This window comes from Lolium rigidum, chromosome 3, assembly GCF_022539505.1.
Source record: "Lolium rigidum isolate FL_2022 chromosome 3, APGP_CSIRO_Lrig_0.1, whole genome shotgun sequence".
Classification (NCBI taxonomy): domain Eukaryota; kingdom Viridiplantae; phylum Streptophyta; class Magnoliopsida; order Poales; family Poaceae; genus Lolium; species Lolium rigidum.
In genome coordinates this window covers 298,462,949-298,488,762 of record NC_061510.1, presented here as the reverse complement: position 1 = coordinate 298,488,762, position 25,814 = coordinate 298,462,949, and the positions used below count along the sequence as shown (strand labels likewise).

Genomic DNA, 25,814 nt, shown 5'->3' with positions numbered 1-25,814 from the left:
TCCATGAGCTATAACCTCATGTTTATTTCCTATAGGATTTGCACTACAAAAAAATTATAGGATTAATTCCTATAGAATATGTTCCTGTAAATTAAACAACTAGTGTAAAAAAAAATCCCATAGAATCTAAATCCTACACAATTCTTATACAAATCCTATAAATCAAAGGAGCCCTTAAAATAATTCTTGGTCAATTGAGAGCTAGGCGCATTCATAAAGAAGATATACCTACATCTGAACACTAGATCAAAGCAACCCCATCCCCGATGGGTAGCTGCCATGAGATTGTCACGGTCAGAGTGTCCGAAACGCACGAGTTCACAATTCGGCAGTACAGCCATATCAAAGCCATAGGTGTCAGCCGGCCCGTCCTCTCTGAGAGATTCAACGTCGCCGGTTGCACTTGGGAGGTCGGATTCTACCCCGACGGCTACAGCATATTCGACTGCCGCGATCCAGCCTTGTTCGTGCAAACGGTGTACTAGTGGTTTTATAGGGTTCAGGGTAATAGGAGTATATACAAATAAGAGGCAGGTGCTCCTCTTGCTCTGGAGAGCTTGGTTTTTGAGAGATGATATTATCCATGAAAAAGGTACGGCTACTATAAAACAGTCGGTTGATTTCCTTAAATCTTATGATGTGGAATTCTCCTTGGACCAGGTGCCTTGTCTCTCCCCTCATGACAAAGGAAAAAACGGTCCTTCATCTAGATCAGGGGCCTGTGCAAGGGGGTTCTGTCAAAAGCTCTATTGGATGGACTAAACCAAATTCTGGGTGTGTCAAGGTTAATGTTGATGCTTCGTTTGCGCAACATGGTAATCAAGCTACCTTGGGTGTGATTGCTAGGGATGAACATGGGAATGTGTGTTTCTCTGCTGCCAGAGTGTTGCCAAATTGGTCTTCTGCTGAAGAAGCGGAGCTGGAAGCGATCAAGGATGGTCTCTCGCTGGTGGCCACTTGGGCACAGGGGCAGATTATTTGTGAAACTGACTGCCTTGTCGCTGCTTCGGCTATTAACAAACCTGGACGGGATTTATCACATCTCTGCCATATTATCAATGATATCAAAGATGTGTTAGCATCTGGTGTTGGCTCTTCGGTTGTTCATATCAACAGAAGTTGTAATCATGTTGCTCATAGTCTGGCTAGTAATGCTAGAGTTAGTAACTCTGTAGGTTTCTGGTTGGGGGCTGTCCCAACAGATATCGAACCCCTCCTAGAGGAGGATTGTAATGTGTTAATGGATCCATAAAGCTACTGCTATAAGCAATTTTCCAAGGAAATCATAAATCATATGATAACACACTGCAAGGAGAAATTGAAAACCCGCTTGTCATTTGTCCAAGCATCTCAATTGCGATGTCTTCTCTCTCTGGTGCAGAAAATAGCTTCACGAGCTACCAAACAACATGTTTTTTCTAGCCCATGTCCGTATGCAACGTGCAGTGCTTTTCTTCTCAGTGATGCAAAAATTCGGCTCAGGCAACCAAACGGGCCCTTAGTGCCTACAAAGGGTGGCTGGGAGCATGGACGGTCAGTTCTCATGTGAATATCTTCATGGTTACGAAATTGAGATCCATATATCTAATTCCTCATGTGCTCATGTGAAGTGATAAACGGTACATGCAGTTAGCTATGCATGTACTCATGTATGATGTATGCATCCAATGGGTACATGGAGTATCATGCAGTTAGATAAACGGTACATGGAGTATCATGTATGCATCCAATGAATCAAACCTACCAATGGGCGTGTGTGTGGCGTCGCTGTGGCATCATGGGTCATTTCTTCTGTAGAACTTATTTTCCTTACTCTTAACTTGGTCAGATGAGAAGAGAGAATACTATCAGCCAGAGGATGAAGCTGCTGCTTGATCTTGTGCCAGGTTGCAACAAGGCATGACTACAAAAAGAAATATCATGGCAATAGCCGTCGCTTGATCGAGTAGCTTAGCTTTAGAATTTGGTATGCACATATTTGAAATCGGGAAAATTATGCCTTTTTCAGGTGGTAGGCAAGGCTGTCATGCTCGACAAAATCATAGAATATGTGCAACTGTTGCAACAGCAAGTCAAGGTATATATGCCAATTGTCAACCCACACAGATGCATAATCATATGAAACCCCAGTGTTTGCCATAGTGAAACCAGAATGACTATCTTAAACTCTTGCCTTTTAATGTCATTTTTTGGCACTTCTGTCCATTGCCATATGTGGTTCCTCTCTTGTTGAGGCAAACTGACTGGTTCAACTTACTCATGTTCCAAGTCTGCTTCTGGTAAGATGCAGCAATCATGCGGGCCATTGCACAGAGAATTCCTTATTTGACACTCCTCAAAGTTTCAGTTCCTTATTTGACATTTGGAACTTTTTTCTTCCCTATTTGACATCTTATCTTCATTTTCTTCCCTATTTGACACTGCCGTTAAATCTGTTAGCTCCTGCCGTTAACATTTTGTTTTTTGGACTAATGTACCCCTACCTTCAATCGATAGAGAAATTGGGGGGAAAATAAGGGCCAAAACTCACAGCTCGACCCGTCCCTCTCCTGGATCTTTCCCGTCCATCTCCCTCCCAGTCACATCCAAGAAGCGGCGGCGCTAACCAGAGCATTGGGCAGCGGCAGCAGAAGGGGCCTTAGCTATGGTCAAAGCAGACGACGGCGGGGCTATGAAGGTCCGCCCAGCAACTGCGGCGGAGGGCGGTCAAGTTGGCGATCCAGACGCTGACCCAGGCACGGCGGCGGAGGGAGATGCCACGCATGTGGTGCTTCTGTCGGAGAGATCAGCGGCCGGCGTGGCAGCAGGTTTGGGTGTGGATGCGGGCTCGATTTTGGACTCACGGCTGCAGGGTTCGGCCAGTCAATTGTTCTTCAATGTTTTGTTTCAAATTAGAGCGAATAAATTGCCATGTACCAAAACGCACATGCTCATGTTTGTGCTAGCGTGGAGTGTTCAAAAAGACCGATGCTGTAGCTCCCCATCGTTTATGCAGTATCCTCTTATATGCTCTCATCTGGTTGTGGAACATGTTTAAGTTTTTCACTTTTCTAAATTCCAAATGTGTCTATCTGGAGACTTGGGAAAAAATTTCATTCTAAAACATTTGCTTCACAGTATAACAAAATTTACATACGTAATGCTGTAAAAGGAATCACGTATTGAATTACTGCACTTTTTTTTTATCTCATCACAGATTCTAACAGGCAATGTTGGAAGAAATTAATCATAAACTGAACCAGGGGCAAAAATGTCATCTTAAGTCCCTAGCTAACACCGTTAGTGCTCAAATTGCACTAGAGTGTCATATAGGGAAGAAAATGAAGATAGGATGTCAAATAAGGAAGAAAATATTTTTCAGTGTCAAATACGGAATTGAAACTTTCAGGAGTGTCATATAAGGAATTCTCTCCATTTCTAGGTTCTAGCTGGACACCTCAGTTGCGCCATTCCCTACATGAGGCAGCCTCAGGGGAACAACCCTCTTGGCTGTGGCATTACCGATATCAAGTGGAGTGGATAAGATTGATATAACAGACCTAAAAAATGCCAATATGGATACTAATACAAACAGGGGTGATCCCACCTGTTTAATAAAGTTCCTTTTTTACCCGCAAAAAAAAAAAGACAGGTTGAGCCCAATCCATAGAAACCCTATGGCAATTGTTTGCACAAGCTTTGCCGGAGTGATTAGATTCATCGAAAGAAAAATGAACTACAGCAGTTCTTGGCCATTTCCACAATTTGCATCTAAATTGGATTTGAACACCCCAAAATACAGATCATAAAACACCCTCTAAAAATGCTAAAAAGGAAGCATCTACGCATACCATGCCCGTAATTAGATGCTAACTGCCATGAAGCTCGATTTTCGGACAAACAGTTAACTTCCACTGAGCTACATAAGCTGTATATTATCACCAGCTTTCTCCACAACCTTCAAACTTTCTCAAAATTTGCCACCAGGGAAGTTGAAACTTTCGATCGTCTCGTAATAATTAACTACATATATGCATTGCGATGTTACAATCAATCCTGATCTTCAACTGCGGTATTCCTTTTCCTGCAGAATCATACAAAAAAAAACAGTGAGAGCACCAAATTTGACATGCATGGAATAAATACAATATAACCTGGAAAACATACACTTGAAATGAATGAACATCCTTGCGGAAGTTCTCAAATTCCTCTGGATCAAATGAGCCATCATGAAACTATTCATAGAGATCAAACAAATTAGCATAGCATTTGATAGGTAGAATGGTATGAAGATAGAAATGCATAACAATATGACACACCAGCTGGCCGAAGTTTTCATCTAGTTTTTTGTTTTCAAGAACCTCTGCCAATTTTTTGCTGTGAAGAAAACAGTGGATGAAGTACAGAACATATATACCACATTCCTCCCCATTTTGCTGTGGCACCTGCGCAGTTGTTTATGGACCATGTCAAAAACTCCAGATTCAAAAAAGAATTATTAACTGGTGACCAGTACTACGTGGTATTAACCATCATACCTTCGGAAACTCAAGACGGATTTTGTTTATAAAGTGCACACTTTCTTCCCGCCCTTCCGTTTCATAAATACCTCGAATGAATCTGGCATACCAGAAAAGAAAAGCTAAAGAAACCATTGGATTCTAGAGCTCTTAGCATGATACAGTTTTGTCATTTCTCACAAGCATAGATATGTAATACCTCAGTTTTTAAATATAAGATGTTTTCGGAGGCTAAATTAGCCTACCAAAACATCTTACACTGTGGAACAGAGGTAATACAACTGAAGTCATTCATTTCCACGAAAATAGACTAAAAACTTCCCAGACAAATAGCAAGGACTGCTAAATGCCCAAAACCATCAAAACCAATAACTATGTATGGCAGCTGTCAGATAATTTGTGATATGCTGTAGTAAAGTTGAATTTGATGGGAGGTTTTTTGCTAGTTGTTGATCCTCTGGCAGTTGGATGATATATGTAAAAACTTAGTGACTGGACTAGCCCACTGGCTTGAATCGCCTATTTGGTACATACGTCCTCTGGCAGCATCGTGTTACTATTTTTTGAATCATCTACTTTACCAACCAAATGGTCAGTCACATGACCATTACTATAGCATAACATATGTATTATCATTCAGATCAGTATTATAAATATCTTGGAGATTTGAAAAGGAAAGGATAAAGGGATCACACCTTCTGATATCTGATTGCAACCTTGTCGGATCTGTTTGATTAAGTGAATCCAGCAGAAGCATGCGTGGTCCTTTTTTAGTATCTGAGCAGTCTGTCTGATCAAAGTGGCACAAGACAAGGAGGCTCCAGTGTCCCCTGTAGTCAGGAAAGTTAATTTTGTCTCTCTTTGGCAACCAAAGAAGTTCATGCCTAAGGTATAAATAAGATTAACCTACCAACAAGCAATAGGGACAAACACATATTGTCTTGAAAATATTTTCAGAGACTTCGCCCATCTAAGAATTTTTGATTTCTTTTCGTCGCTCGCGTTAATATAACTGTTAAACCATAAGGAATCCAAATATGCATAAGCACTTTTCTTGTCTTCATCTATGTGCTTCCAAAGATCCCTATGTGCACAAATTTGCATCAGCAAATAAGTAAAAAAAAAATCTACAGGAAGACCAACTAATCAATCCTGGTGACAAAGGAAAGCACACATACTCAATGTATAGATCAAAAATATGGGTATCCAGTTTGTCTTGATTTGTCTTGTCCCTCTTGCTACTAGCAATGCGATTTGAGCTCTTCGCTGTTGGCGTTCTACTTGTTCGAGAACGCTTGCTCTTGCACTCTACACGACGAAACATAAGAATGACATTACAACTCAAGATACTACCATAAAGAAACTGCATGCGTCTAAAGTTCATTCTCCCCATCTAGAAAAATCATATTTATTGTTGTGCTAAATCAAATTAACGCACGGCAAAGAACCGATCATAAGTAACAACCACTGTCTATTTACACTGAGCGTACAAAGGATTTAAAGTTCATGCCTTTATAGGGTCAAATATTTTCTCCTGACGAATTAAAAAGGAAAAACTCTAGATGGCATCAAGGAAAACAAACCCATCGCAGTTTTGAACAAGAAAGTACCCTTTTCCTTAGTTATTCTCAATTCGCTTGAAAGATGAGTTTGATCATATTTGCAACCTTCGGTTATAAGAACCCTTATCATGTTCTGACACATGATAAACCCTCATCCAGGCAACAACATTGTTCTGTTCTGCTAGTCACCCATACAAAGAAATGAACATTTTGAAACAAGAACACTGATTGTTCCACAAAAATAAAACAAGAAAACTATCCACCATATAGTATTCTTACATACAGATGGAGTGGCAATGGTGAATCAAACAAGTACTAACAATAATCTAATAATCTACCGATCAAGAGCACCATGAGCAATTATGTCATAATATTGCTGAAGAAAATTAAGTGTTAGCCCAGAAATGATAGCAGGAAAATGAGGAGTAAACGGACATATGATAAGATATGTTGCCTTCTCAAGAATCAAAATGCAAATAGTTTGACAGGCCAAAAAAATATTCCAAGTATAAGAATTTCAACAAACTGCAAAATCATAATCTGACCTCAAACCATAGGTAACTCTTTTTAGTTGCAACTTCCAATATATGAGACAGGAACTATCCTATATCTAGTGTAATGCACTAGGCTACAAATCCTATAAGTGAACACACTATGTGCACACTAACAAAACTATGCTGATAAATAATGACTATAGTGCAGATTTAGAATGTGTCAGCAAATCAAAGAAAGCGCTAAGCTAATATCCTTTCTAATTGATATCTCAAACTGAAAACTTGAAATGAGTAAAGAACAAAGATTTCACGTAAACCTCCTCCAGTTTCAAGTTTAGATGCTACCACTTTTAGCAGGGCCTGAATTTCTTTTTAAAGCATTTTTTTGGTTGAATTAGAGTGTTCTACATGGTGGCGATCTCTCATCTAGGCAGCAGCTACACATTGATTGGCTCCTAGAATTGTGCAATTGCAAAAAGGCGTTGGGCCTGCTGCCCACTGCTCAGCTTGGTGAACAATGTTAACTACTCCCTTTGTTCCTAAATATAAGATGTCCTAGAATTTCAATTTAAACTGCTAGAACATATTATATTTAGGAAGAGAGGGAGTAATAATAGACAAAATCGAAACATTTATACTCCTTAAGCATAAGCATAAAAAACAGCATCCTCTACACAATACATTTTCTATGCAAGCACCAGCTGATCAATCGAGCCTAGCAATACGGATCCTTATGGGAAATGAACCGCCATATTCCCAACATTGACATCATGTACCCCGCAGAATTAATGGAAAGGGTACCTTGACCTATATATTCACAAACCATCTGAACCCTTATAGAGGAAGGAGAACCCAAAGTGCAGCATTAACCATCTTCGCAGCAAGCGGGTCACCAAGCATCCCCAGGAATCAAAACAAAAAGCCTAGAATCGCACAGGGAAGGGGGGGAGGGGGGGGGGGGGGGGGGGGGACGCTCACCATCCTCGCCGTCGAGGTCAATGGGCGCGTTGCTCTGGCAGTGGCTGCGGCGGGGCATGGCGACGACGGCAACTGTCGGAGTGGCGACCGGTTATAGGGTTTGGTTCGACGGAATCCGGCTCCGGCGGGTGGGTGAATCTGAATAGGGAGCTCAAGTTCGGGGAGTGGTGCTGTCAAAAAAAAAAAATCGGGAGTAGTGACGCAAGTGGAAGATCTAGGGTTGAAAGGTATGTATGGATGCCGGCTAGAACTTCTGTATTTGGTTGGATACAGTTTGTAAAAAAAAATGAAATCATACTCATATATTAAGCAAGTAAGACGCCTCATTAAAAACCTCCCAATCCCCTTAGATACCCTGAAGAGAAAAAAAGAGTGCGTAAAAAACTTGTTGCTCTATAATCAAATGATCCTTACATCATGCGATAACCTATTCAATAGAAAACTAGGAGGATCACCATTCCAATTACAACATAAATTATTAAAATAGCTATGCTTAGCTAACGTTGTGAGCCACTTCATTTGCTTCCCTGGAACAATGCTTCACATGGTAATAGCTTGTGCTTGATGTAGACAGTCTGCTAATATTGCCGTATAGGAACTCCATAGATCATTATTATCATTAAACGAATTAACTATATCCAAGCAATCTAATTTCAACGCAACATGTATGCAGCCCAGAACTTCAACCAGTTGGAGCCAATCTTTTAACGCCAAAGCTTCAGCAGTTGATGCATTTAGAATATTATTAAACAATTTGCTCCTTCCCGCCAAAGCCACTCCCTTGTGATTACGGAGAATTACACCCAATTGCACCTGAACCATTCGGAAAGAAAGCAGCGTCAATATTTATCTTGTATGTGTGATAATCCGGCCTGGTGCAGTATAGAACCCTTGGCTCAGAAGATGTTTCGGCACCGTAATAATTCTGCGCCAATCCTGCAATAGCAAAAGTTGGTCTTGCCGGAGTAGCTACCGACTCCTCCTTCTTAATTTATCGTCTTTACCACCATATGTACCAAGATGAAGTTGCAATAAGCTCTTTAATCCCCACTGAACTGATCGGTGAGGGCATCTGCAAGTCACCGCATAGAAGACCCTCTAACACAACTGAACCAGAGCGGTCCACAAGGGCCGGCTCAATCATATGCCTTAGTCCAATTGTTCGCCACACCTCTCTAGCATGATCACATGTGAACATAAGATGTCGAATATCCTCCACTTCTTGGAGGCAGACCGGGCATTGTCTAGAAGCCGCGATGTGTTTATTTGCAAGAATTGACATGCCAGGGACAATTCCATGTAAAGCCCGCCAAACAAAAATTTGAATTTTACTCGACACTTTCAATTTCCACAACTGCTCCCACACCGGATTATGTGATGATGTACTTTGAACTGCTGCCCTGTCTAGTTTCTGTCCATGAAGATGATCCACTGGGTATAATAAGCAGAACAAACTGAGAAGCAGTGAGACTTTGTCATATGCCATGCTATAAAATCTTCATTTAGATTTTCACTCAAAGGATTCCCTAATATTTTGGCGGCATCAATTGGGTTAAAAATATCTCGGATCAAATCTGAATCCCATTGCAAGGAGACAGGATCAATAAGATCATTAACCAGCTTAATTAAAACTTGACCTTTTGGAGTTCGAATTTTGCGATCTGGACTATCTGGAATCCAGCAATCCTCTGAAATATTAATTTTTTTCCCGTACCAACTCTCCAAATATAACCTATTTTAAACACATTCAGACCCGCGATAATACTTTGCCAAGTAAATGATGAACCTTTCTTTGGACCAGCTTTCAAGAAATCATTATTTGGGTAATATTTAGCACTCAAAATCTGAGCACATAGAGAATCTGGTTTAGTAATAAGGCGCCAACACTGCTTTGCTAACATCGCATGGTTAAAAGCATGTAAATCTCGGAAGCCCATGCCACCAAATTTCTTAGGGATGCACATTTTCCACCAAGCCATCCAGTGTAGTTTATTCTTCTCCTCCGTATCTCCCCACCAGAAGCTAGCCGTGGCATATGTCATCTGCTTGCATAGGTTCTTTGGAATATTGAAGACTGACATAGCATAAACCGAAAGAGATTGGATGACTGCTTTTAGCAAAATTTCTTTTCCTCCCATTGAAAGGAATTTGTCCTTCCATCCCTCTAACCTTTTAATGATCCTCTCAAGCAGATACAGGAAGCTCTCACTCCGGTCTACACCGACCATAGATGGCAATCCCAAGTATTTATATGATAATGCCTCCATCATTATATTCAATTATGTACAAATCTCAGCCTTCACCCCAGTATCCACATTAGGGCTAAAAAAACACGTTGCACTTTTGCCTGGCTCACAAGGTGTCCCGAACTTGCACAGTATTGATCAAGCACTTGTCTCAATGAGGTTGCATTAGTCATATTTGCCTTCATGAGGATAAGGGAGTCATCATCAAACAGTAAATGAGACACTGATGGAGCATTTCTACTAACCCTAACACCTTCCATGCCTCGAACCTCCTCTCTATGAACCAGTAAACTCATAAACCTTCCGCACAAATGAGAAACAAATAAGGAGACAAAGGATCCCCTTGACGAAGCCCTCTAGATGGAGTAAATGAATTTGATTCTTGATTGTTAAATCTGATCTTATACTTCACCGACCTTACACACATCATCAAAAGATTCACAAAATCCTCCTGGAATCCCAATTGTCTCATCATACTTTCAAGGAAATTCCATTCTACACGATCGTATGCCTTGTGCATATCCAGTTTAACAGCACAATACCCCCATTTACCTACTTTCTTGTTCTTGATTTTATGTAGGCATTCATAAGCAATCAGCACATTATGTGTAATTCATCTTCCAGGAACAAAAGTACTTTGCATCGGGGAAATGGCCATCAAGAACAAACTTTAGTCGGAAAGCATGCATTTTAGAGATCACCTTGTATAGAACATTGCATAAACTAATAGACCTATATTGGGTGATAAATTCAAGATTTTCCACTTTGGGTATTAAAATGATTACCGTATCATTCCAACCTCCAGGGATAGTTTTATTGTTGATGGAGCTTAACACCTCCGCTGTTAAGACCTCCCCTAAAATGTTCCAACATTTCTTGAAGAAAATAGCATGAAGACCATCTGCCCCTGGTGCCTTCATATCACCAATAGAAAATAGTGTTTTTTTAACATCTTCTGCCGTGAAGGGTTTCAAAAGTTGTTCATTCATACGATCATCCACCTTGGGGTTAACTTTATTAATAAGTTCCGGGTCAGGTTCCTCAATTTCTGAAGAGAACAGGCCTGCAAAGTAATGCGGCACCATGGGGTTAAGATCAGCCACTCCTTCTACCCAGGCACCATTGTCATCTTTCAATTTCCTTATCAAATTTCTTTTTTTCCTTTCATTAGAGAAGTGATGAAAATAGGAGGTATTTTTATCCCCATGCTGCAGCCAATTGATCCTACTTCTTTGGGCCCAATGAATCTCCTCCTTTTCCAACATATCTTCAATTTCCTTCGCTATAATTCTCTGTTCCGCAATGTTTTCATCTGTTAAAGGCGCCCTTGATATCTTTTCCAAGTCGCGTTGAGCTTCCCTAATAGCCTTCTTAGATTTTTGCAGAATAGATTTGTCCCACTTATGTAGTTGGTCATGGACAAAAGCAAGTTTTCCCGCCAACGAAGTAGGTTGAGATCCCAAACCAGTTTGCTCCCAAGATTCTTCAACTACCTATCTAAAGTGTGCTTCTTTCAACCATTTGGCTTCAAATCTTAGCACAGTCGGGACAATTCTTTCCTCTATATCCTCTTTATAAAATTCCATTAAAATTGGTCTATGATCAGAATGACTGTATCCCATATTATCCAGAACAGCATCCCCAAATTTCAGGTTCCACATTGGTCAGAGCATGATCAAGTCTCTCTCTTATTTTACCTCTATGCCAGGTGAATTTGTGACCAATATAGCCAAACTCTGTCAGGTTACAGTCATCTAGTGCATCCTTAAAAGCCTGCATAAAATGTTAGGGTCTTGGATTACCTCCCTCCTTCTCAAACTGATAGAGGATTTCATTAAGGTCCCCCATCATCAGCCAGGGCATATCATCTCGAGCATGTAACTCCCAAAGGTACTGCCAAGTTAAATGCTTCTCTTGCTACTTTGGTTCACCGTATAAATCAGTAAACTGCCAAACATTATCCACTCCAGAACCAACTTCAACGTCAATATAGTTGTTGGTCTTATACCTGAGAAAAATCTGAACATCTTTCTTCCACAAGAGCAAGAGGCCACCACTACGGTCGTCACTTCGAACAACTTATTTACGATCCATCCTCAACATACGACGCAAACATTCTGTCGGACATTCATCAAGATGAGTTTCCGACAAAAAGATCATATCCGGATTGCTCCGCTTACAAAGATTCTGCAGAGCCCGAATCGCCGCAGCCCCTCACTAGTAGGAAAATCCTTATAGGTGAGATCTTAGTTCTGTGGCGCACCACCCAAAAATGCACCACAGAAAGTTATTTTGTGGCGCACCAGGCACGGTGCGCCACAGAAATAGCTTAATTTTGTGGCGCACCAGGAATCCATGCGCCACAGAAACTTGGTGGGGCCCACGACCTATCACCCCCAATCATTGGTTTCACTATTTCTATGGTGCACTGCGCTTGGTGCGCCACAGAAATAAGTTATTCTGTGGCGCATTGCTCTTGGTGCGCCACAGAAATAAGTTATTCTATGGCGCACCGCCGTGGTGCACCACAAAAATAAGCTATTCTGTGGCGCACTGGCTCGGCTGCGCCACAGAAATAAGGTTCTGTGGCGCACTGTGTCAGGTGCGCCACAGAATTAGCGAACCAGATATACAAAAGTAGAGCCAACCTCCCACCTACCACACTACCCAAGCCATTCTTCTTCCTCCATCTAGCTCGTCCCCCTTCTCTCTCATACCATTTTGGCCATACTTTTCACTTGCTTGGGTATTTATTGCACTTACTTTGGTTGATACTACCTCCGTTTCAAGAAATAAGGCGCACGCGTATTCCAAGACGAACTTTGACCATAAAAATTGAGCAACAAAATCTTGATTATATTATATGTATTTAGTATCGTTGGATTCGTATTGAAAAGCACTTTTTAATGATATTAATTTCATACAAATAATCTTTATCTACTTGAAGTAATTCTTGGTCAAACAAAAAGCTCGTAAAACGAGGACGCCTTATTCCTTGAAATGGAGGTAGTACATAATTGGAGTTGAGGAGAAGGCTCTCCATACTCTCTCCTCCTCTCCAACTCATCGATCGTGGTCTCGTCTCGGTATCGAATCTACAAGGTGAGTAGTTGGAGAAGACATACATATGCTTGGAGGAGACATGCATATGCTTGTAGATCTTGTGTGGCCGTCGTGTGTATGGATGCTTGTTGCAGGTGAAGCGCTTTCGTGTGTGCCGGTGTGGTGCACATATTTCAGTGGCGCACCTATTTCTGTGGCGCAGCTGTACCATATGCGCCACAGAACCTCTTATTTCTGTGGCGCACCACCAACAGTGCGCCACAGAAACCTTAATTCTGTGGCGCATGGGCAGGTGCGTCACAGAAACCTTATTTTTGTGGCGAAGTTTCTATGGCGCACCGCCCATGCGCCACAGAATCAATTTTTGGTGCGCCACTGATGAGGCTTTTCCTACTAGTGCCTTGGAGGCCACGGCCATTATATCCTAATATTTTCATTGCGTCCGGTCAACCTCCGAATCAGAGGTCGCCGATATCATATCGTTTAAGTCATCTTGACCCGTCTTGGATTTTTTCTGGGCTTGCACCTTCCCCGGGGTGCCCACTTCAGTATTTGTACCAACACCATTGCTATCAAAAATCCCAACCGTATTTGCTACAGTGCTTCCACCTACAATGGCCAATGCATGAGGGTTCTCAGTCTGCCCCTCAAAATTCAGTCTTTTCCTAGTATTTAAATTACCATCATTTACATCCATCTCCTCCACATCGTCTCCATCCATCCTAGAATTTGTTCCATATTTTGCAGAGTTCATACCCAGAGGCATATCTCCTGATCTTCCTCGTCCCCTCCCCATGAATGGGACGCTGTTAGAAAAGGGTGCACGACCGCCTCCTCTACCTCTACCACCTCCCCGACCAGTTGGGGCCAAGATAAATTCACCCCATTCAAACTTTGTCACATCATGTATCCCATCGCCACATTCTTCATACCAGTGTCCAATGAAACCGCAGTTATGGCAGAACGTTGGTAGTTTCTCATATTTGACCTGATACCACTCCTTTTTCTTCTCCCTTGTCATCGACACAAACCGGACGATCTTCTTGTTGATATCCATCTTAGCACGAACACGCACAAATTCATCTATATATCCCGCCGGTAATTTGATCTGGACTTCCAAGATTTCTCCCATAGATCTGCACATCCCCTTAATGATCGGAACCTTCAGATAGAGATCCGGAAGTTTCATGACTTGTGCCCAAATCGTGATTTTATCCAGTACAATCCACCAAGGGTTTTGAAGCCCATCATACTCTTCCATCAGCAAAGCTTGATTTCGGAAAAACCAGGGTCCTTGCATCATCGCCTTGTTCCAATCTCCCAGGCATGAGAACTGAATTGTGAACAGATTTTCTTCAATCCTCCTCCACGCAACCTCTTTTGCCGGGTTCCATGCCGATCTCGTGTCAGCATAGAGCGCACTAGGGATAAAGCCCCTCGACATGTGGACCTTCGTGATTGCTAACCATTGGGCTTTCACAGCAGGATCCTCGACCTCCTCCTCCCAGACAAACCCATCTTCTTCCTCCTCGGCGAGGTTTAGACGGCTTAGCAGATCATCCACCTGCTCAGAACGAGTTTCGCTTGATTCCCCTTTGTCCGCCATGCTTCCCAAGGGTAGAACACGGCCAGAAGCTACTCTCGACGGGCGGCGCCGTCGGAGGACAGAGAAACCCTAGGTTTTTTGCTAGGGGACTTTCTCGTGAGCTGTTTGTTAGATTGCTCTCGGCCATCCCTAAGTCTATTTCCTGTTAACTTTCTTTCTAGGTTTTGTTAGAGCATGTACAACGGGACGCTTATCTAGGGGCACTAGGATTTTATTCCGGCCCGTTGAGCAGTTACGTGATGGAATCCTGGAGTCGCTCGTAGCGTCAATGCAAGAGCTCGCGCCAGCGCTTATTGATTGTCTCCGCACGCTGCGTGAGAAGCGGAGCTAAGCACCTGGATAAGCTCTTTGCGCTGTACATGCCCTTATATGTTGCCTATTGCCAACTAAAGTTCATTCTTTAAACTTCCGTATCTTTACTATTATATGTGAGTTCGTACGTTGTCAAAAATGTTTGATGTTAAAGATTGAAGACATCTTGACCGTCCAATCTTACTAAACGTCTCATGTTTGCCATCCAGCCATCTGTCATATATTTACCAAAAATACGATAACATGAGCAATAACGGGATTACCATAGTCACGGGATTTACCATAGTTAATACACTCAAGCGGAAAGTCACAGTAAAGCAATCAGTCACCAATTAGAACTGTATCACATGAAGGGAGGTCAATGGAAAACAATCAACGACGGGATTACATGCGCAGATTTGTTACAATTAAGGGTCCACACTCCACAGCAGCCCCTAAAGATCTAAATATTCTTCATGGTCCGATGGCCTTCTGATGGAGTACGTCATTTCCCCACTCCTTAGCGCTAGGATCAAATCTGCTCATCTCCTTCCTATTCTGTTAGCAGGCTATCAAATTAGTTGTTACTTTCCTTTAGCGAGACATCTAGGCTACACTTCTTTTTCTCCCAACAATCCGATCAGTACATCTCAAAAGAAAAGCGTCGCGGTTTCCGCTGCCAGGACTGCCCATCTCGATCCACCTTCTGCGCACCAGCTTTGGCTCCCATATGACGCAGCGCCGCCCCTCGCACCGTCCGCCCTTTGATCGCCATCCTACTCATCCTGCCCCGTTTCTTGAGTCTGGACGGCCATGTGCCGATGCCCCTCTCAATCCGTGCTATCTGCTCAAGAACGGCTGAAATAACGGGGGTTCAGTGAGAAGGATAATGGCGGCGGCACCACCGACTGAGGGAAACAGGAGCCGGATGCCTCATGTATTCCTTGGACTCTGCCGCTCGGTGCCATGTTTGTCGTCTGGGACCTCCTCAACATCTACAACAAGCTGGTCCCTTTCACTTCGTCGATTGAATCATTTTATGTTTGATCCTAATCCACTCTCTCAAAGGTGTGCTCTGCCCTTACACTATCACCATCTTTCGGTTCGCCGGTTCCTTCTTCATCACCCTGATTAGCTGCGACAAATCTGAACGGGGAGCCAAGCCTCTCCCTTCAAGAGGCGTATGAAACCAAAAAAAAATGAATAGACTGCAACGCTGATCTGTTTCATTTAGTTGATTGTGTAATACTCACTCATTCTAAAAATAGGTGTCTCACTTTTGTCTATATATCTAAATGCATTTTAGTTATAGATACATCCATATCTAGATAAAGTTGAGACACCTATTTTTAGACGGAGGAAGTAATAAATTTGTTTTGTTTTTTGAAAATATATCATGAATCACTTTGCAACTACACAATTTTCTACTTTTTATAGAAAACATTGGCGACATAAATCTTTTTTTAGTTATGACTACCGTATCATTTTTATTGTCAGCCCCATAATTATTATATTAGGGCATGAAGTTTAGACCATTGTACCTACAAATCACTATGAGCTTTGCCTGCATGTAAAAATAGATATATTGGGTTGCCCCTCTTTTTCTTTGCAAACTTGAATTGTATTTAACTTTGTCTACAATAGCAGTTACAATGTTTCTATTTTCTTTCGATGCAGGTTTCATATAGTTAACTGGCTAGAATATCACATGTGACTTTCTGTTCCAAGTTTTCTTAAACGGGTCACTGCCACCTTTACGCCGCCATATCCATTATCCAGGATTGGGCGGCCACTCCTCCTAGACCTAAATTCTCATCACATTATCTAACAAGTCACCTAGGCCTCCTTCCTTATAATTTGTTTGTATTGTTAAGAGATATATTATTGGTGATTGTTACTTCAAGTTCTGTTGGAAAATATGAGTGGTAATAGTTCTTCATGCTCTGCAATGTAGATGATTGATGTAATTGACATAAAGCTCATTTCCTACGAGTGGAGTTGATTCAAGGGGGAGCCCTGTGATGACCATGGCCACTACACCAACAAGAAAGGTATCTATCTTGTTCACTTAAGATGGCATCTAGATAGGAAAATTTAGGGTGGGAATAAAATAAACACGATAAGCCATACATTATTACATAGTGTTTCAGTTGTTTCTGATCTGTTTGTCAATTTGGTAATGGTGCAATATTTTTTAAAGATTGCAGTACAATATGTTCATTGAAAATGCCTATATGAAGTGTAATTTCTTTTCCATATGGTTCTCACTGGGAAATGGTTTTTAAGTTGTTATTTTACTAGAAAACTCCATATTCAAGTGTATCCTGTCAGCCCTCCCACACTTGCAGTTCCCTTTAAATTCCGTGTGCGTTCTGAATCAAGTGTTTTGGAATCAGAGAAAAAGAAAATGTTGTGCAGTCTTTACTCGGGACACTCAGCAGCAGAACAGGGGCCTTGTAATTTTTTTTATGTAAGTCATTGCTCAGTTCAGTTGAATGAACTATGCGGTATTCTAATTCCATGTATGTGCTTGCTGTCACATTTTCTCTATCCGTATAATTTTCAAATGCTCGTCATTTTGAGCCCACTTCTTTTTGGCAGAATGCTTTGACTGATCCTGATCAAGTATGCACACCATCAATTACAAATACTGGAAACCACTTGCAGAAGATGTAAGAATTTCGATTTCCCTTTCATGGTCATTTTGCACCTGTGGTTCATCCATCCTTTTTGTTTTAAACACAGCAGCTTATCAGCACTATCTTCTAATACTGATTATTTAATGTAAACTTGCAGATGTGCACACGTATCACCGCAAAAATAACCGTGTAAGTTCAAGTCCCAGAGCTGTCATATTTTCTCACCCTGATCATGTCTAATATTTTGCATGCATCAAGTATACTCTCTTTTAACAGGAGAGATTGGATGAAATATATGAAAGTCAAAATCTGCAGAAAACAGAGACAGTAGTTGTCAGAATTATGCAAGTAATTAAATATGTAGAAAACAGAGACAGTACTTGCCAAAAGATGTATTTTGGTGGAAAGCCGAGACATCATGACATGTTGCTGGAATATTGAATGTTGAATAGTTTGCAACTTGCTGATAGTGCCTTTGTGTGTGCACTTGCTCAAAGTGCTAGGAGGTTAGAATTCTGTAATAGATTAGTTAGTACTCGCTCCATTTCTTAATATAAGCCATATAGTTTTTGGCACGGAAATTAAAGACACACATTCAGGAAAAATTACACCAGTTTTCGGCGAGATTACCACTGAACAATTGACGTGACAAAATAGAGGACTTTGCATAAGATAAGAAAACATAAACAAATCTCTTAAAAAATTATCAAGGCAAGTGGTGCAACACAATACACCTTATATTCTGGATTTTTTCTCGAAAAACAATATAGCTAATATCTAGAAACGGATGGAGTATTAATCATTGTACCTGAAAAAGCAACACAAATAGATTACGTCTTTCTCCATTATACCTTTCGCAGTTGACATGTTAGCTTCTCAAGAATTGGTGATGCATCGGAGAAGTGATTCAAGGCCTATTTGTTGTGGTGACCTCTAACCAAGAAAAGGTGGCATGTTTGTTGTTGTGACATCTAACAAAAAAAAAAGGTTCTAATACATTATCTAAACAAGCTCTATGTTGAACATAATTTTCTCCATGGCTCTACTAAACGTGAACTCAGTTGGGAGAGCACTCGAAATATGCCGTTAGCCATGTCTCTAATGTAAAGACCCATAAAAAGCTAGAGACTAAGTGACTAACAACTTGATCAGTAGTAGCATTCTCATATAATGGCTTGAGTGGAAAAAAAAACCACCGAGTTCTACACGATCAAAGAAATTATCGTTTTATATGATATTATTAAAATTGTTTTCCGAAAACTATTTGGCTTCATAGATTATAGATGATTTTTTTTTTAGATATTCTTGATGCGACCAACATAAAATAAGACACGGAGTTGTTGAAAATTACCCGAAAACATATAACAGCAGCCGTAGCAACGCACGGGCATTCAACTAGTATGGATAAAGTTGAACAAGTTATTTTGGGAGAAGCAAAACTTCAATCCATATTTTAGCGAGGCAAATATTTGGTAGAGCAAACCTGGCTAATACCAACACACCATAAGTCGATTTGGTTTCGAGATAATTTTGTGTGCTCTAAACTATGGATCCGTCTATGTCTTGGTCCGCTAAAAGTAACCGTTGCAGCAATTTTCATCTATTTTTTTAAACAGGGGCAAAAGCTTTGCCCCATTCGATTAATTAAGTAGAAGTTTTTACAAGACCATAAATGTATTTTTACCCAATTTAAATTGCTCTACATCAAATGACTTAAAGAAATCTAAATCTATTAAGTCATAGAAAAACCTACAAAATAAATAACAGAAAAAAACACAAAGAAAAATACTAGTTTCAAGCTTTATGTTATTTTCTACTCCCTCTAGCCGGATTACTTGTTACAGCCTATTACTTGCACTATGGATAACTGATGATGTCCCCACATTAACCAATTGGGCACGAACGGAGTACATCGCTTTATTTATCTTTTGTTTTTTGTTTTTGTTTTTTTAGATATAGAGAGGTGCACTTCATGTTTAAGATCTAAATCTAAAACCACGATTGCAATCATATGGTTTTTGTATTGATTTTTTGAGAATAATGAAGAATTTTTATGTATACAAGTTGTCTGAGTTGTAGGATTGAATCTTTAGAAATTTCCTAAAGATTCAACTGCACTAAAAATAATCATCCACCAAAGCTCTTGGGAAGATTTTTTTTGTTCCTGTAGTGTAACCAAACTATTTTTTGGTGCAAACACGAAAAGCTTCTGAATTATGTTCGACATGACATGCATTATAATGTTTTCCATATTATATCACTAGTGGAGAAGAGGCCTTTGGTCCCAAGCAAATGTCTCAGTGCTGAACCAAACCGGGTCCAATGGTGGCATTGGTCCCGATTCGTTTCTGCCCAGGACGACCCCACCCGCTGGAGCTTGTCCGGTAGTGGCCTTTGGACCCGGTTTGTAATACAAACCGGGACTAAAGGGTCCACGGCCGGGCGCAACAGAGCCGTGTCGGGCGTGGAAACCTTTAGTCCCGGTTTGTATTACAAACCGGGTCCAAAGCCCCCACCTCTGGACCCGGTTTGTGTTACAAACCGGGACAAGGTCCCCAATCTGGCTATATTACCTTGCCCTGCCCAAGTGTGAGCCACACTTGGCCATATTTTCACTTTCTTCACAAGAGGGGTGTATTGCTCTCCTCTCTTCTTCACATGCACAAGAGGTGTTTGATGAAATGCTTAAGATGATTTGCCACTTTAGTTTACACAAATCAAGCCACACTTAACTTGTTTTTTTCTTCTTCATCGAGGTTAACAACTTTATCCTTTTCATCTGTAATTGATAAAATGCATGTGTATATATACATCGTGATGTTCTGTAATGGTTTTGATCAGCTAAATTATATCATGCATATGAATCGGCAATGGATGTACATTGACCGACGGTTTGACGAGTTCACTTCGGGCATGGATAATTTTATGGCCGTGGCGGAGGCAAACAAACATGGTGGCTTCATGTATTGTCCATGTGTGAACCGCAAGAATACCGTAAATTACGCTCACTCGAGTCTCATTCACAGCCACCTTCTGCGATCCGGTTTCATGCCCAAGCTACTATTGTTGGACCAAGCACGGAGAAAGAGGGGTTATGATGGAAGACAATGAAGAAGAGGAAGAGGATGATGACGGTTATCCCAATTTCCCTGAATACGATGATACTGCAGAAGGCAATGAAGACAATGAATGATGATGATGATGATGACCAGGTGGTCGAGCCTCCTCGCTACCCCCCCGTGGATGATCTCACTGAGAGCCGTCCTTGTGAGCTGCATGTTAAAGTTTTCAACCTATCCTTCAAGGCGGCGGTCGGCATCCTCTTACCTACAAGGTCTTACCATTGCCGTTCGGTCCAAGACGACTTTGTCTGTTGTGATGGTGGATGAAGTGTTGAGAGATTATGAGGGGTTGGTGCTTGAGCACCCCGCAGGTGAAGATGGGGAAATCAAAGAACCGGGAGAAGCCCGTAGAACCACCGTGCAATGGCGGAAGGAGAACATTGTGTTTCCGGGTGAGAAGCCAACAAGCGAGCCACCTCCGCCTCCTCCGCCACCCGTGCGCTCTCCTCCGCGTGATGATTCTCCCGTGCGCGATGATGATTCCCCTATCCATGACCAGTCCGCTCCGCGTGAAAATACTCCGCCGCCTCCTCCTCCTCCTCGTCAGGAGACTCCGCCGCCTCCACTTGAGCAAAAGAGGAAGCGGTCCGCGGCACCTCCTACAGCTCCGAAGAGATCATCAACTCCAATGAGGGCACATACTCCAGAGTTGTTACCACATGAGCAAACTGAAGAGCAAAAGGCGTTTCTTGCGCCGAAGAAGATGTTTATTCCACCGCGTACATGTGAAGCACTTTGCCGAGACGAGAATGAAGAGACCTGAGCTGAGAGCTGATTATGACCGCTCTCTTGGACAGTCCTCTAGAGCGAGCAAAGAAGCAAAAAAGTCGCCCAGCTTGGACAAGCAGGACATTCAGGCCGCACCCCACTTCATCGTGGAGCCATATCATGATCCGGAGACGGCATCGATGATCGAACGGGCGGCTAGAGCTCGGGGAGCATCGCTTGAGTACGAAGATTACTATCCAACGGCTCAAGTGGTAAACACGTATAGATACGGAAAAGATCTCGTCAAACCTCGGCGAGCTCGCACGTCTAGGGACTCGGATGCGAAGGTTGCATGAATGGTACCCGAAAGCCTCGTCGAAGAAGTGAAAGGTACCTCACGATGTATCTTAGAGATGAGCATTACTTCCGGGGGGAAGACGAGATAAACCTTGAGTTAGAAGAACTGTTTCAGTTATTCAATCAAGACGCCCTCGACAAAGCTGTCATCAGTTGCTACTGCCTGTAAGTGATTTATTTGTGTAATTAAGTTTGTAGCTCATTCATTTGCACAAACAATTATCCTCATTATATTCTTTGTGTACGCTATACATTTAATTATGCAGAATGAAGAAGCTGGAATACAAAAGAGGCAAGCTCCTACCGCTGGGGTTCATAGACCCAAACACAGTTCAAGAAGTTACGGTTCGAGACTTCGCCAAGGACACAGAGGACAACATCGTAATGTTTTTAGAGAAGCAAGCAGACAAAGAGGATATATTCTTTCCCTACAACTTCAAGTGAGTGTTATATATAACATACATTATGCTTGTGCACCTTCCACTTTATTCTCGTAATCATTGAGCTATGCTTGTGCAGTTTCCACTTTATTCTCCTAATCATTGATCTTCACATTGGAGTCGTAAAAGTCATGGACTCGAAACGTAAAGAATATGCGGAATGGGCGGACATGGCTGCCATCCTCCAGAGGTAGTTTCAATCAATTTCGTATTGGCATCTTCATCTGCTCTAATTCGAAGATATCATCAACTAATCAATTACTCATTTACTCATTACTTTTTGCCGGGCAGGGCTTGGAAACGGTTCATCAATATTGTTCCGGGTAAATGGAAACCGGAGCTTACATTTGAAGATTACCCTGTAAGTAGTACTATATATATAGCTATGTCCGTGAAACTTTATATATGATATTTACTTTCAATACGATGCTTGATTATTAGTTTGATCGAACTATTTTTTCGTAAAGTGTATGAGGCAGGAACAAGGGAATAACTTATGTGGATACTACGTCCGCACCTTCATGCGTGACATGATCTGTCCCAAGGGTGGGGATGCCCAAATACACCACACTCGTGTACGATAACAAATTTTCACAATTAATCTTAATTAGTACCATCTATTGTATTGAGTTACATTCATATATTGATCTCCTTTTTTAAATATAGATGACACGCCTGCGGGACACTCTCATAACAGCGGATCAAATAAAAGCAATTCAAGAGGAAATCGCGGGATTCTTTATTACCGAGGTCCTTACCCCAGGTGGAGAGCACTATGGGAAGATCGTGACGGCGGAGGATATTCGTCGAGGACATGTTGTATTGTAAATATGCATGCATTACGTGTACTGTGTTGACTATGTCGTGTACTGTTGATGATGTCTATATATATTCATGACGACTTTTTGTGGTTTCTTGAATGATATATATGCATTGCTGAAACACTGCCGCGGCAGAGAAACGCCCTGTTTCTCTGCCGCGGCAGAGAAACGCTGGTACAGCCTAAATCTGTGCCGCGGCGGAGAAATAGCAATTCTCCGCCGCGGCAGGGAAACCTAGGCCCGGTTCGTACCACGAACCGGGACCAAAGGCCTTCCACCGCGAGCTCCCTGGCCGCACCACGTGTCGAGGCCTTTAGGCCCGGTTAATCTTTGAACCGGGACTAAAGGGTACCCCCTTTAGTCCCGCCTAATTGGTCCCGGTTCGGGAACCGGGTCTGAAGGCCCAAATGGACCGGGCCTACTGCCCCTTTTTCTACTAGTGTATATCTTGTCTTCCTTGATCCTACAAATCAAATAAGCCACTAAACTATGAAACTGTATATTTTGACCCAGTATGGCTGATTTGCTCTTACATATAGCATCACAGTCCACAAGCCTATGCTAAAGTGATAACCTAATTAGATGATGAAAAGGTGAACTGATTAATTGTAGTGGTGGGACCTTGGTCCCATGTGTCATACTAAACTAAAGAACACTGATCGAACTGTGAAATGTGGAATATATCAATAGTCCGAGATTCAGTTTAAATGCTTTGTGTTTCTGGTTTGAAAAGTGAAAGATAAACTTTGTCACGGTTGTGTTGGAAAGTGTACTGTAAAGTGTTTTCCACGATGGGAATAATCTAATACGTCGAGTAGAGAATATCATGTAACACACTCAGACAGGCATATATGCTCTCTGGACTCTGGCCATCCTCCACTCTTTGGAGCGATGCCCTTGCTATGTAAGAGCAACATGCATGACCTATTTCCTCTTTTAAGGAATTATCACTTTGCATATAAATTATCAGACTAAATCTTATCGTTATCTAGTAGTACCACCAAAGAAAAGAAAAGGTCCGTGCCCTGTAAGATTTTTCGTACTGAAGAGTTGAAAATATCTTGGACAATATCGTAATCTTGCACTTGTATATGTACTTTGTTTGTTTAAAAATAAGTGTCTTATTTTTTTAAGATACAGATGTACGTACAACTAAAATACATCTATATACATTCGTTCTAGATAAAACTAAGACACTTATTTTCAAATGGAGATAATACAATATTATAAATATCAATAATAACGTGGAATCAAAGATGCATCATTGAGCGGTTGACATTCATTTTGTTCAGTTCTGTTGGTGGTGGCATCATATCGCGCTTGGCATAACAAAATATCAACCAATCTAGGTGTACAAAATTATAAACCAAGACGATTGATTTAGTACAAACTAGTTATGTGGAATTGTGGAGTCTATATATAGTCCGCAATCGCTATGCGATGGCCATACCCACTCATGTACACTCGTCTCTAACCAAGTGAAGCACATCTAGCAACAGGCTACTGACCATGGCTTCACTCTCTTCCCTCTTGCTGGCGTCGGCCTTCTTCCTCGCAAGCTCCGTCTTCTTCTACCGCTACGACGCGAGCGGCAACAAGTCCGGCGGCACAGCCACCACGACGCACCTCCACTTCTACATGCACGACGACTACACGGGCCCGCGCCCCACCGCGAAGCGCGTCGTGTCCGGGCGCTCCAGCGACGGCGACAATGACACGACGACTCTGAAGACCGCGCCACGGCAGTTCGGCGACATCGTGGTGCTGAACAACGCGCTGACGGATGGCCCAAGCGGCGGCAGCGCGCGGGTGGGCACGGCGCAGGGCTGGGCGGTGCGCGTGTCGGACGGCGGCATCGTGTCCGACCTGACCCTGCACCTGGTCCTGGAGGCCGGCGAGCACCGCGGCAGCTCCCTGACGGCGAGGGGCCGCATCGACATGGACGCGACGGTGCGGGAGTCGGTGCTCATCGGCGGCACGGGCCGGTTCCGGTACGCGAGGGGATACATGCTCACCAAGAACTACGACTACAGCCTCGCCACGGGCGGCATCGTCGAGATCGACGTATACGTGCAGCACTAATAGGCGCCGCTCGCAGTCACGTGCTACATGTTTTGTTGTGTATTAGTACTGATAATCACAAGCGTCTCGGCTTGTGGTTGTTTTCCTTCATATATGATTCCCTACATATAAATTCCTCATTTCTAAGCGTTTTTTTGGCGTTTAAGTTATTATTGGACTGCAAGTGGGGTCATGTAAAAGTCTCATTTCTAGTTCATTTGAAGAATTTTAGTTTATTTCTTTTTGGAAATTTTGAGCTAAAACTTTCTAAATGGACAAGAAGTGGGATTTTAGCAGGATCCCACTTGACGCTTTAATAATTAGTTTTCACGAGTTTATCATTACAAGAGTTTTATGACTGCACTACAACTTAGCAATAGTACAACGACAATATAGACAACCCCCCCCCCCCCCCCCACACGCACACACCACCCACCACCACCCCTATCTTGCTTCCGAGGTAAATCCTAAATCCATGCAATCCTAAATCGGATGATGACGACACACTTTTTCATTGCTTCCTGCCTTGAAGCGATCGACTTTGGAGTATGATCTCAATCGATAATTCCTTAGTCTGTAGCTTGAAGGTCCGGTGGCTATCGTTGATGCCTTGCCTAGAAATGACAGTTTGCAAGCGTAATTAGGCTTCATGGTCATGTCATGTTCACATACCAAGTGATAACTTGTACAAGGCTGGTTTATAAAATATACCGGTGGGATACACTTCCTAACCTAAAACGATTAGGTTAATATTAACATTCGCCCTCACTCTTAACCTGCAGCTGCAAGATTTAGATTGAACTTGAATCGGTATAGCATCTGACAAGTGGCATGTTTTGTTAATATGTCAGATAGCTTATCTCTAGTAGAGATGAAACCGGGCATCCAAATAAATCGCAACTACTCTCTCTGTACAAGGTGGAAACC

General features: G+C 42.1%; 2 protein-coding genes across 3 annotated transcripts; one reads left to right on the top strand and one right to left on the bottom strand.

Moving 5' to 3' along the window:
* Nucleotides 1-3,635: 3,635 nt before the first annotated feature.
* On the bottom strand, nt 3,636-7,688 carry LOC124699732 (probable ubiquitin-like-specific protease 2B). 2 transcript variants are annotated; one of them, XM_047231985.1, is made up of 8 exons: nt 7,534-7,688; nt 5,678-5,807; nt 5,410-5,583; nt 5,195-5,329; nt 4,518-4,599; nt 4,299-4,424; nt 4,147-4,214; nt 3,637-4,063 (listed from the first exon to the last, which is right to left on the bottom strand). In XM_047231985.1, the coding sequence occupies exons 1-8, from the start codon at nt 7,589-7,591 to the stop codon at nt 4,030-4,032; spliced, it is 807 nt and encodes a 268-aa protein (XP_047087941.1). In that variant the 5' UTR covers nt 7,592-7,688; the 3' UTR covers nt 3,637-4,029. The 2 variants fall into 2 exon arrangements, with proteins under 2 accessions (XP_047087942.1, XP_047087941.1); XM_047231986.1 differs by lacking the exon at nt 5,410-5,583 and having other exon boundaries at nt 3,636-4,063.
* A 16,595-nt stretch (nt 7,689-24,283) lies between these two features.
* On the top strand, nt 24,284-24,908 carry LOC124696724 (dirigent protein 1-like). Its single transcript, XM_047229408.1, has one exon. The coding sequence runs from the start codon at nt 24,336-24,338 to the stop codon at nt 24,906-24,908; it is 573 nt and encodes a 190-aa protein (XP_047085364.1). The 5' UTR covers nt 24,284-24,335.
* Nucleotides 24,909-25,814: the final 906 nt, after the last annotated feature.